Below are 13478 nucleotides of genomic sequence, written 5' to 3'. Positions count from 1 at the left end.
TTTGTTTTTTTTTTGAAGGTGGTATAATTAAAAAGTAATATTTAAAAGGGCAGTGAATATTTTTATTACAGACTGTGAAAATGTTTACAAAAGTTATGGGCTTATTTGGAAACAAGATGTCATTCATACTTAGTCAACACTTGTACTCACTGGTTTAAAAAATGTGTCTGTCTGTCTTGAAACCTGGATCATATCAAGCCATATAGATTTGGTGGGAAATTGGTTTTCTTGATATATATTATTTGTTCCCAGCACTTGCATAGGTTTGGTATTTGATGAGTGAAATGCTGCCTGGCGCTCTCTCAGCCTCAATTTCATACCTCTTATAATGTTGATCAATTGAACCCTTTTGTTTCTTGCAATGGTTTCTGTGTGCTTTACTGATCCTAACCCTAAACTACTTCATAGACTTAGTTGAACAAAATACTTAACCTGCTTATTTGCAGACCACAGCAATAATGTCTTATTGTCTGGGATTTACATGTTTTTTTTTCTTTAAATTATTTTCTAATAAATCCACTGCTAAAAAAAAGCATTTACAATGAAATCTGATTTGTTTGTTACATAATTGCTAAGAATTGATCTGAGTTGTACACAATTTCTGCCTGTTTGTATTTTTGTGTGCGCAATGTTTCTGAACTCCTAGACATTAATGAAGATTGTATATGCACTCCACAATGATATCAAGTTTTGTATTGTACAGTTTGTCATACAAATTCAGTTTGAACTCAAAAATCCCTTTTCAAATTTTTGTTGTTTTCAAAGTCTCTGCATGACCAGTTCATGCTGATGTGTTTGTGCACAATTTTATTTGACACTAATGTTAGATTACTGAATGAAAACATTTGTATGTGTAAACCACAGACCCATATTACATATTCATATTACAGTTTGTGCAGATTTAATTGTATGCATATTCTTGTTTTTTTTTTTCCCTACATACATTTTTGCTGTAGTATAGCTCCACTACTTCTGGTCACTGCAGTCCTATCTATGTGTGTAGTTTTGTGCTCAGTATTTCTCCCCCATTCAGCGAAAATTCATTCTGTATGTGTATAATCAGCATTAGCGTTTGACTTGCCCTCTGACTCAGTGTTGAGAATCATCAAATGTGTGTTGTTGCTTTCACTGTCTTTAAAAACATGTACAGTTTTGGTTTCTTGCTAAAAATAATGATTCCATGACCTTTTTTTTTTTGCCCCTGCTAAAGAAATGCTATCACTGGGTGCAGTGGCCAGAATGGAAGCTCAGGAGGAACAACATCTGTAACTGTATAGATTTAGTTCATGTTTTTTTTTTTTAATATATAATTTTCTATTGCTGTTATTATTTTTTTTTTTTGGTGGTATTTCTCCCTTATCCTTCATACCTCTATATCTTGTGTATTGGGTACTGAGGCAGCATCAAACAGTGTATTCAACTTGATTACAGCTAAGAAAGAAAAATGTTACCAGCGTTTGTGTTTGCTTCACTTGAGTAGGACCACAAGGTTTACAAATAGAATTAAAGAGCAGACTAAATTATTGTCACTTGTTTTTCCATAATGTTAGAACCATCTTGAGTCAGGGACTTTTTGTTGTTATGATTTCACAATATTTGCGGTGGATTGTCAAACTTTGATATGGTTTCTCTGTGTGCCACATTTTGTCATCTCTTCAGTTAACATCCTTTGTTTGTTCACTTTCTGTCTGGGTTACTAGCAATCATTTGAAAGCTTCCTTTATGTTAAAGGTCTCTTGTAAATTTGTTGCTCTACTTTCTGTTTAAGTCTTCCACAGCACTGGTCCACCTCCACCTTTTTTTTTTTTTTAAGACAAAAAAAAAATTTGTGCAAATATTTCTCTCATATGCAATGTCATCACTGAGAGAAAGGTCGTGTCATAGAGAGCAGTGGCAGAGCTCTGCTAAGTAGGACCACAATGTTCAGGCAAGCAATGTATACCCCCTATACCCCCCTCTGCCCATACATCCATGTGTGCACATATTCTTGTTTCATTCAGATCCACCAGTACTTATTTGACTTTGATGACAAATGAATGTTGTGGAAAAATAAATGTAAATATTAGAAATAGGCTGAGTTTGTGTTCCTACTTTCATTTGTATCTAGATGTTGTTATTCATTGAATGTTCTTCATTGAATCATAAACTAAATATAAATAAAGAACAAAATCAATCCCACACAATAGGCATGTCTTTTAATGAGATGAGTGTGTATTGGTCAAATATTTGCCATACATTCTTGTGTAACATTCAGCAGGTCTGAATCCACACCAATGTTTGAGCATTTAATCTGTGGATAGAATGATCAGGTTTACTTTGAGGCTGACTACCAATTGTCAATTACTACAAGTTAACATTACATTTCTGTTGACTTACCTGCTGTAAGATAGCTTTAGCTTTGTCTTGTAGCTCTGTAGTTAAGTCTGAGTTGAGGAGTGCTAGGAGAAAGCTGTCTGCACTAAAAGTGGTCCATGGGTTTTGATCATATGAAGACAACTGAAAAAAAAAAGTAAAACTTAATTAAAATTACTAATTGTATCTATCTTACTTAATGAAACTTAAAAATTACTTCATCATCTTTATAGAAAATAGCTTAAGAAGAAACAAAATGTTTACCTTGTACACAAGTTCAATATCAGACTCTGATAAGCCATCTTGACCAGTTGATAACATAGTTTCTAACATGATTGAATTCCATGGTTGCTGAATCACATGCTGACCTGAAAATACAAAATTTGGGAGTTTGAAAGCTAATTTATAAATTGTATTTATAAGAATACCATTAAATTTGTTGTAGAGTCTTATTAGATTTGAGAGTGAGCCAAATACTATAAGATAAAATAAAACCACTGTTGAAATGGTGGTGTTAAAATGGAATAGACAAAGCTCTAAACACTTATATCTATTTAAAATATAGTTTCAAATGTCCAGTGCATGTGTCTGCTCATGTTTTTCATTCTTTGTAGAATGTGTCTCAGACATTGGCATGTATTTAATTTCAATATCAATACAGTTTAGCAATGTTTTTATTATTTCACTTTTACATCTGCCCAGTTTATCTTAAAGGGAAACTCAGATGGTTTTGACAATTTAGATGTAATGCGTTTTAAATTACAGATAAGGAATATATTATTCTTTGAATTATTTGATGTTTTTCTACGCATCCAAAAAGGTCAGATTTTTACAGGGTTTTGATGTGACGTCAGAATAGCCCAAAAATGTGTGAAGAAAAGATCTACATGCATCACTATCTCAGTGTGTATTTTCTCGCCTGAACACTCAACATACAACAAACACTTGCCTGGTCATCTAGTCATGACCGTCTGCGGCGACTACACATAGCCTTACATTGACCAGTTTGTTAAAATCAGTCGGAAACAGTCTATTTACTTTTTGGGACAGAGAGGGTGTGGATGAAAATGTTACTTTTTTCTCTAATTGGTTATCCTAATGCTTTTAGATCTATAAATTACTGTACCTATGACTACCATAGCTATGGATTAGGCTGTCACTAAGCCTATCAGCTACTGTAAGAAAATGTAAGAATGAAGCAATACGATTGGTTTGATTAGATTTGCTTTCAGTATTTTTGAGAAAAGCGACGTATGGCAGAGCCCAAAATCTCAAAGAATTGATCCTAATTAATTAAATAATTGGTTAATTTTTGGATTGATTCGTGTATTATCATCGACTATAAATAAATATGCTAAATTTCAACTTGGTGGGAGAAAAATGTCAAAATGTAATAAGGGGATTAAATTGATATATACACGGACATCTCCCATTAAGTAGCAGCTATGTTGATATCAAACAAAATAATTAATCACAAAAAATTACTGATAAGTTAATTTTTTTATTCATTCATGTCTTGTTAGGTACACTGAATAATTATACAAAGTTTCAACTATATCTGAGAATGGGAAATGGGAGTAAAAATATGTTCAAACGTTTTACCGAACAGACAGTGAGTGATATACACTTTGTAAAAATACTTACATATATCTTGTCCTAAACACATCAGTTTTTGGATGCAACAGATTGCTTCAGATCTCAACTTGACATTTTTCTTGTAATAAAAAATTAATAAAAACATATTCCAGTACAGTTACTGGTAGTATAAATCAAATTTAATCAGATAATTATTATTGGTCCTATCAAATGGAAATTCATTTTGACTACAATTGGCCACCTCAGCGTAACTACTATAACAACAATATAGATGCAAATATGAACAACATTCACACAAAACAAATACACACTCTTAACCCAGCGCTTTTTGAAGTAGACTTTATATGTACTTCTCGATGATGACAGATGAACTTGTAACACATTGTATGTAAAGTATATATGCAAAATCTAATAATATCCAAAATGTAAATTTACCAAGTTCTTCAATAATTAAAATTAAATAAAAGTATTTCAGGTGAAATAGTTTAAATAGGTGTTTCAAAAACATTAACTTGAGACTTCCCCAACCAAATCATTTACATTTGAACTCCTTAGCCGTCTTGAAGTTGATGTGGAGCCTCAGAGCCAAGCGTTTTAGAAACACCTGGCATATATAATGTATGAAGAGCAGCAAAAGTCCAATTAAGGGATGAGATGGGCTGCTACTGAAGTGTGAAGAAACATGTTTGTAAATGGGCTTGATTCTAATAAGATCATCCTCAATTTCACAAGGTCATGGAGCTGGCATGCAATGCTCATTCAAAAGAGGTCATCAGAATAATGGATGGTATGCACATCACTCTGAAGAAATTTCATTTCTGATGTAAGTTAAAGAAAGACAGATGTTTCTTGGGAAATAATGAAATGCCTTCTTTTGAATCAAATCTCTTGCTAAAACAGTATGAAAACTCAAACTAATTTACTATTTTAATCATTGGTAATTACATCATTTTTACTACATTAATACTCAAATATAATTAATAACTATTATGCAAATTCAAGATTTTTTCTGTCTACGCACACCCCTAATGTCAGCAGTTTTGTTCGCAGTTTGAGAAACATTAGTTTAAGTAATCCTTGATGTTAAATAAAACAAAAATTGTGTCAGATTCATTTTTTACTTCTATTTCTAAAGTCTCAGAACACAGGAAGTAAAAAAAAAAGTTGTCAAGATTTTAGTCCTTTCCAATTAGAAGATGTGCATTGCATTGTTTCCACACCATAAGTATTATGCACAGACCTATATACATGTTATATATAGGTCTCTGTATAATAGCATAAAAATGTCTAAAAACCATTCTAATAGGGTCTAAAAAAAAACAAAATTGTACATCTGTTATTAAATTTCTTGTTTAAAAAATTATCAAAAACTAATTTGCATTACAACTATTTATTTATTAATTAAACAATGTAAAAAATCATGCATTTAAAAAAAATTATTTCAAGTTGTTTTTATATTTGTTTAAATACAGAATGATAAATAACGCTAATTTTTTTACCTTCCATATAAAAATTTCGTACCGGCACATAAATTCCTTCATTCTTTTCAATAAATTATTGTGACAAACAACACAAAAATGTATAACTGTACTAAATCAAAGTAGCTCAACCAATGGAGTATGAACATGAAAATCAAATATTTATTTTATATCTAGTAGATCCTTTGAGCTCTTTGTTACATTCAAATAATAAAATTCTGTTTGAATAGCTTAGTGAATAGAGCCATAATTATGTTAACAAAAAAACTATTTTTAACAATACAATTTGTAAGGTACTGGATTAAAAATCATTTATTTTTTAAAGCCTAGAATAACTAGTTTGTTGATTAAAATGTACTATAACTACATCAGATACAAAAGTTAAGAAAACATTTTATCTCAAAGGTTAATTCAAACATAAAGCCCTACTAGAAATATAATCTACCCAATAAATGCAATTATAAATACCAGTACCCAACTCATGCAAATGATTGCTATTTAATGGCAAAGAAATGCAGAGTCCACTATTTTCTACCAAACAAAATAATATGCAATGCCATAGAATTATCTACCCAATCAACATGTAGGTTCACCAGTATATATGAATCACCCAACAAATGCAGAGTGTCACAGTTTTAAAATGCTATCTTCTATTATCTACCAAACAGAGTAAAAAAAAATAAAACTACTATTACCTAACTAAAACAAAAGTATCAAACAATTAACTGTCTGACAAATACAGTAGTCCACAATTACCTAACTAAAACAAAAGTATCAAACAAATAACTGTTTGACAAATACAGTAGTCCACAATTACCTGCCCAACAAACTGCTGAAGATAAATATATATTTGCTCAAGTTCAGAAACAGAAAAAATTCTTGAAGAAAGGAAATTGCGTTGCACATTGACAAATCTGACAGCGCCATCTGTTGGTACATCATCCATATGACACAGAGCAACATGGACTAGCTGCAGTATAGGGAGACTTGTAGCTTGGCATGAAGCCAAGAGACCCAGGAGACAGTGTGATGGTAGAATGACTGGATGATGTGTCTTGTTGAAAAATAATATAATAGGTTGGTTAATAATTGTGTATAAAAAAAATAAAATAAATTGAAATGATGACCATAAATATTAAAAAAATTGACAGAGTTTATAGTTTTGTATAAAGATATTACCAATTCACTCAAAGAACCTGACAACTCAAGGCTCCAAAAGAACATATCACTTTAATGTCCTATATTTCAACAGCCAATACTGTAAGATTGGCAACACTTAACACTGACTGTACATATGCTTTACTGTAGATAATCACTGTATCATCTTGCCTAATTTAATGACAGCTGGCTAAACACTTACAATTACCCCTATCATCACCACCAGAGTTATAAAAGTGCCCCCTCCTTAGATCTGTCCATCCCAGACAGAATCTACCTCATGACATGGGCTGTGAAATTTCATCCCTGCAGGTGGGGGGGGGGGGTCAATTGGTGTGAGCGACAGTGGACTTGCATCTTGAGTTTGACAGAGCCATCCATGTTGCACTCAGCAAACGCTGCTTTCTTTGTCTCCACCAGTTGGCTTCTCTTTGGTTGTGAGGATACAGTGGTTGTCACATCACTCTCTTGTCATTCGATGCTAATAAAGAAGTAGTGGGTATCATGGCTGTAGTCATCAGGATCGTTGGTCTACCAAGATGCTTCATCAGGCTTACTGGAAGGGGACTTTGCAAATGGACTGCAGGTCCACAGGAGGTGAAGTTTTAATACATGCCATCATCTTCAGCCTTGTCTGTAGGACAAGCTTGTGGGGCAGTTTGGTAGCACTTAATGTGCAAAAGTCTATCATCAGGTTCCATTTGATTTCCTTGACCACCATCAGGGCTTTCCTTTCTAGTCTCAGAAGTGAAACAAAGGACACTTGGGTCCAAACTATGTTGGTAACTTTCTGTAACCAACTGTTGTATCAGGGCTTCTCTTGCCATTCTTCACATCGGGACAAGATTCTATTGTTGCTAGACCTTGTTGGTGGGTTTCTTGACATTGCATTCCCACAGCAAAGTTCCACACATACAGTTTTTCTTGAACACCTGGGTGCAGCTATCAAGCTTTGAGTTCCCCTCGTAGGCACTATCAAATAGACAGAAGTCTTTTAAGTCCACAGCAACAGGTTGGATGCAGACCCAACATTGTCTTGATCTGTCTGGCTGATTGAGGTAGGCCTACTAAAAGGTGCATCAACATCAAACAATTAGGCAAACTATAGTTCTTTTGTTTCTTGTATAATATCTACATACGCCTATTGTTTGAAGTCAAATATAATAATGTACACAAGGATTAGTTAATTAAAAAAAAATGAATGTCAAGGACGCTTACCCTTGGCAAAGGTTTTTAACGCCATAAAAAGAATGTTTTAAAAATAAATATTTGTTTACAGTGTTTCACTTGCTTGATAATTTAGAATGTATAAAAGGCAGACAGAGGGCACAAATATAATAGCAACTTTTACCTGAGAGGGTGCTAAAACTAATATCACAGCATTAAGTAAAGTAAATCCTGAGTGACCAGATTTAGATTCCCATCTCCCCCAAACCAGAGCAACAGAAAAAAAAGTATTTATTCATGTTATCAACCAAAGTTAGGTCTAGGAGCAAGAATCATGACAAGAAGATTCAGGCAGTGACCAGTGAACAAAATATTTTTAAACTGAAAAATGTCTTAATAAGAATGCATATTTCAGGTTGGGATGTGATGGGTGTACAAACAGTCTATGACAGTTCAACTAAAGCTTTAGATTTAAAAACATATTCTTGAAGACACTAACTTTTTTTTTTCATTTTTAACAATATTCAAGGATAAATCCAAATGGCTTCTCATATTAGAATAATGGAGAGCTTGAGAAAAAAAAAGTACCCAGCATAAATATTTTAAAAGAAAAACTTTAAACGGCAGTCAGTGTTATAAACAACAACACAAATTTTTACCTGACAATCTTTTCCATTGATGGCTAACCATGCAGTGATTGCCAGCGCATGCTCAGATACTAAAGGATTAGTTTCTGTAACATAAGATTCCAGAGTGGAGACAAAATTGTCATTGTTGATCAGGAGAGGAATCACTGCATGGGAAACAAAATATAAACTACATGAAAATGAAGAGAAAATTGTTATTGTTTGAAGAGTATGAACACGAATGAGATTGTTAAAACCTTTTTTCACAAAAACTTTTCAAGCTATCACATAAAAGATATACATTTTCAGAAGTTTTCAATACAATAACTAACCAAACTGCAAATGTTTAGCCTCAAAGATATTAAAATTTAAAATTTGAACAAAGAGTGCACATTGTGTTTTCATTACCTTCACAAAAGTTATATTCTATGTAACAATGATTGTGATTTTTTTATACCTTGTATTTTGTAAAATGTAATAACACTATCAATTTCTTTGTAAATAGCAGATTTTGGAAGAGGATACAAACTTGTCAGAATATGGATGGTCACATCTTTAAATTAGTAGTTGGATTTTTTTCAGACGACAACTATTTCGTACCTTTTAGATTTCCTTATCAGTGTTGCTTTATATTTCCAATCATTATCACCACTAGAATATTTTTAAAAAAATGAAAAAAGAAACCTGTTTTACAGTCTTCAACAGACAGTCCCACAATAACTGAAGAAATAAATTGAACACTGAACACTACAAGATCATTGACATCAATGGTCAGAAGTTTAAGAACTGAAACACAAATAAAACATTTTTTTTTTACACTTAATGGAAAATTAAATACAAACATTGATAATGAAATATGAAGCCCAAATTGAACACCCCAATACCTTGTTTCTGATGGGTAAAAAAGGGGAGATAAAAATACTAGTACTTGAAAAACACTTGAGTACAAGTTAAATGAATGATAAATTAAAGAACACAAAGAATGAGTTTCATCTGGCAAAGTTAAAATTCAATACTTCACAGGCAAGCATTGCCTCAAGTTAGCAAAGGGCATCTTCTAAATAAAAACTTAGTATACCACTTCAATGCACTCACTAACCTAATGTCGTTTTTGTTTTAAAGTGCACTCATTACATTGTGAAATTAACAGCTGTACCGGTACAAGGTTCCTTTTGTCTAAAGAAACAATGGCTCCACCCAGATTGACTCTTGGGCCTATAGCTGGACTTAAGATAATGAAATCATGGGTTGCCATAGCTCTAGTTCTATGTCTTGGTCTTTCAGGTGTGTTTTAATGGAATGCTTTAGATGAATTTTAGTAACCAATTTGGTTGCAGGAGCTGTTGGAGAGGAATATTTTACTTTAAAACTCCCACCACCTAAGGTGCTTCATATCATGAATGGGTATTTAGTGACACTCCATTTTTTATTTGTCCTTGAGTTGGACTCTGATATCTTAGCACCAGATGTAACCAGTGGATCTATAGCTTCCTTCATTCACCAAGTGACTATAAATCATCTCATAGAAATGAGATAAATGCCTGGGCTTTACATTGGTTGGAATGATGCCCACACAACAGTTCCCCCTCTCCATGCAGCTGATGCATCCATAGGAACTGCTAGTGCAAATACAGTTAGGAATCAGGAGCACATTAAGGTGTAGCAATATGTGCTGCAGGGTGCCTAAGGGATGTCAGTTCCTGATTTTGTCTTGAGGTTTACTCCTGCAGCCTTTCCCACTTTTGGGTCAAGCTGGAAGGCAGCAGAGGTTTGAATTCAGAGTTTTTCTGCCCGAAGCTTATAAGTTTAAGAACCAGTTGCTCCCCTTTACCCTTTCTGTAAGTAGAAACAGTTCTGCTGGACCCAATATCTGAACCAGATGTGAAAGTCAGGATTTGGACTGGTTGTCAGAGGCTATTTGAGACCTATACCACTGAAAGCATTTGATAGTTAGTGGATTGCTTTTGTCCATTACCACTTTCAGCAATAACAACCTTATGGAATAAATGGATAAAGACTAGATAAACATAAGAGCAGAAGTTGTGTACTATCTTATCCATTTCATGTGTCAATAGCTTAGCTGATAAGCTAAAAAATGTTTTTGTACAGATCTCTGTAGGACAATTCTGGGTTTACAAGTGTATGCCTTTACTAACAGCCTTGGGTGAAATAGACATCACTGAAAAACAAATAACATACCATGACACAAAGGCTTTATGCAACAAGTTTTATCAACAGATGAGCACAGTGGGCTAGTAGTCATTGCACATAACACAGAAAGATAACTCTTTAAGATTGTTTCTGAAAGACAATATATTAATACTCTTTCTTAATTTACTATAATTTAAATTTTAGTATTGTCAGTTTAATATCAATAAGGCCATTATTTCAAAACCTGTTAAATATAGCTGCATGTTTCATTGTAGATGCAAGAGTTAATCAAAGAGGGTCTACCTTCAAATGTCAGCTGTTGTATAAACACTGAGTTGAATTTCTGTAACAATTGATAAAACAAGGATTCCATAATGAGAATTATTTCTTTGTCACCTGTACAGGTCAATGACAGCTGAGAAAAAAAAACAACAACTTTACCACAATAATAAATTCAAAAATGAAAGAATAAGTTTTTAAAGTATTTTTTGTTGACTAGATCTGGTATAAAAACTTGTTTCCTTCCAAACTACCAGAAAGGAATCAAGAAAAAAAGATAGTATGATCTACTTACATGTTTTATGCAGTGCAGTAAAATAGTTTGCACTGTTGTTGTCACACTGTTCATTGCAAGTAAGTTCTATAATTCAAAAAGAATAAATTGAAGTTTAACCCTTGTATACTGGAAAATATCAAATGCAAGGTAGGTAGAGTTTATTTTTTTAAATCAATACTATTGCTGGGTTTGCAGCAGTCTTTTAACTTTATCTTCTACTTTCAATCAGAAACAATATTTTTTTAACCAAATTTTGATAGGGATTAGAGAAGCGCAGTGGGAGAGATGAGAGACATACTTTACCCAGAGATGTCCAGTTTTGTACTGAGAATGTGTCTTTTTTTTAACAATCAATCAGGTACATGCATTTTTTGTGGGGGGTTTTTATCAGTGAAGGAGGCAATAATGTCTGAGGTAGATTTTATATAGAAACTTGAGACAAATATTTTAAATATAAAAACATAAACAAAATAAGATGATATACTGCTTTTTTTCCCTTTCAATCAACATGGTTAATGTTTAAAAATAAAAAGAGCCATGCCCTTCTGCTCACCTACAACTAATGATATTCCATGGCACAGGTGCAGATATTGCATATGGTTTTTTTAAGCTCTATTGTGTACTCTAATTTTATGATAAATGTTTCAATTCACAAAGAAATAACTTTAAATTTGAAAGTATGCCACTACGTGGTGTTAAACAGATTCATTTGTAGAAAGGTCTAGTGTGTAATAAAAAAATACAGTAATTTAATTCAAATTAATTTTAAAAATTGTAAGACAGAAAGCCAGGAAGATGGAACAACACAAATGTTATTTCAATAATAACCTTTTCATGTGAATAACCTCTTTAAAATTGTGAGAATCCTAAATAACACAAAATAGCCACTACACAATAAATACAAGAGATTGAATTAAGAGTGTGATTGTTTTTCTCTCAAAAATCAGAAAAAGATATAAGAACTAATTTACTCATTTAATATAACAGCATGACTTTCTAGTCCTATTTTGTATTTTGGCAAGAGTCAACTTTATCAGTGTAACTAAAAGTAAAAGTAAAGTTCCCCTTTCAGACCTTGTGGTCTATAGGGCAGATGAGGTAAAGGTCATCTGTTTCTGTGGCCTACGGTTAACAAGGGTGTCATGTGACCAGCACAACGACCAACTGCCTTTATTTTTCCCCAACTAATGTCAGGTACCCATTAGAGCTTGGTGGACTTGGAGAGCCCAAAGATCCTGAAATAAAAAATCCCAGACTTCACCAGGATTCGAACCTTTGAGCGCCTGTTCGAAAACCAAGCACTTAACCGCTCATCTACCGCACCCTTTCAGTGTAACTGCTCTAAACTAAAGTTGATGACTGATAGCTTGTTCTAGTTGTTCATTATTGTTCTGTTATGCTGGACCAGACAATAATTTCAAACCAAATTTCTATTAGTATAAACCATAAAAAAGTATCACCTAAAAGGTACAAGTACAGTAGAAATAAACTGTTTACTTACTATTAGGCAGAAAAGAAAATGTTGATTGTCAATCAATGTTTCTAAAATTGTTTTGTTGGTCACATCTAGCTGATCTACAAGTGACTGGGGATGTGTTGCTCTAAGTTGTAGATTGAGAATCCAGTATTCCACCTTTAAAGAAAAAAATAACATATCTGCACAAAAGATTATGCATTAAGTTTCATTGATGAAAATTGATGTAGCATTTGCTGTTTTGTTATTTCAGGTATGATAAGTGTCACATTCAATGAGATGTCATAATGAGTATATTTTTTTTATCTCCTCTTTTAAAAATAAAAACACTATGAAGACCACATGAGGGTCATGTGACTTTTACAGCAAAACTACATGTAAAAGTTCTAATCAGGCTCACAGTATAGCTGTTTATAAGTTTCAAAACTGTACCAGTCTGCTTCCCAAGACTTGTGTTCTTGTCTGAGTCAATAGACTCCAGTGAAAGACTCTGACATCCAATGTAAACCAAAACTCAATTGGTAATTTCTCCAGCTGTCTGAGTACTACACTTTCTGGAAGAAGATACAAGATAAATGTTTCATTAATTAAATCCCTCACAAAAAAATGAAAGACCCTCCAAAAAATGCAAAACATAAAATTAATAAATGTTTTATATAGACAAATTATAAACAAGAATGAACATTGAAACATGTATGACTTACCATTTGTGTCATCAACCAAGCAGTGATCTGTCTGGAAATAATTTAAAACATTTTATTTGAGCTATATATTTACACTTGATGTTTCATAACACAAGTAAAAATATTTTTGTAATTTATACTGGTTCTAAATACTATAAAAACCTAAGTGGTTTTTAGTCTCAATGTTAAGTTATAATATTATAATCTATTTACAAACAACAAAAATTCATCTGAATT

At 32.9% G+C, this 13478-nt stretch overlaps 1 protein-coding gene across 1 annotated transcript in view; it reads right to left on the bottom strand.

The window, feature by feature from the left end:
- Positions 1-13478, bottom strand: part of LOC106068523 (uncharacterized) — a 32032-nt gene continuing 18554 nt past the window's right edge. The window contains exons 18-30 of the mRNA XM_056019002.1: positions 13263-13293; positions 12991-13112; positions 12586-12717; positions 11103-11168; positions 10832-10943; positions 10577-10678; positions 9062-9163; positions 8411-8544; positions 6244-6480; positions 3997-4066; positions 2617-2720; positions 2377-2496; positions 1-2290 (exon numbers count right to left, since the gene is read on the bottom strand). Of these exons, the coding sequence (XP_055874977.1) occupies positions 2219-2290; positions 2377-2496; positions 2617-2720; positions 3997-4066; positions 6244-6480; positions 8411-8544; positions 9062-9163; positions 10577-10678; positions 10832-10943; positions 11103-11168; positions 12586-12717; positions 12991-13112; positions 13263-13293 (1404 nt within the window). The 3' untranslated portion in view covers positions 1-2218. The remainder of the gene's footprint in view (positions 2291-2376; positions 2497-2616; positions 2721-3996; positions 4067-6243; positions 6481-8410; positions 8545-9061; positions 9164-10576; positions 10679-10831; positions 10944-11102; positions 11169-12585; positions 12718-12990; positions 13113-13262; positions 13294-13478) is intronic.

Source organism: Biomphalaria glabrata, chromosome 2 (assembly GCF_947242115.1).
Source record: "Biomphalaria glabrata chromosome 2, xgBioGlab47.1, whole genome shotgun sequence".
NCBI lineage: Eukaryota > Metazoa > Mollusca > Gastropoda > Planorbidae > Biomphalaria > Biomphalaria glabrata.
The sequence above is the reverse complement of the archived record's forward strand: the minus strand, read 5'-3'. Positions and strand labels throughout refer to the sequence as shown.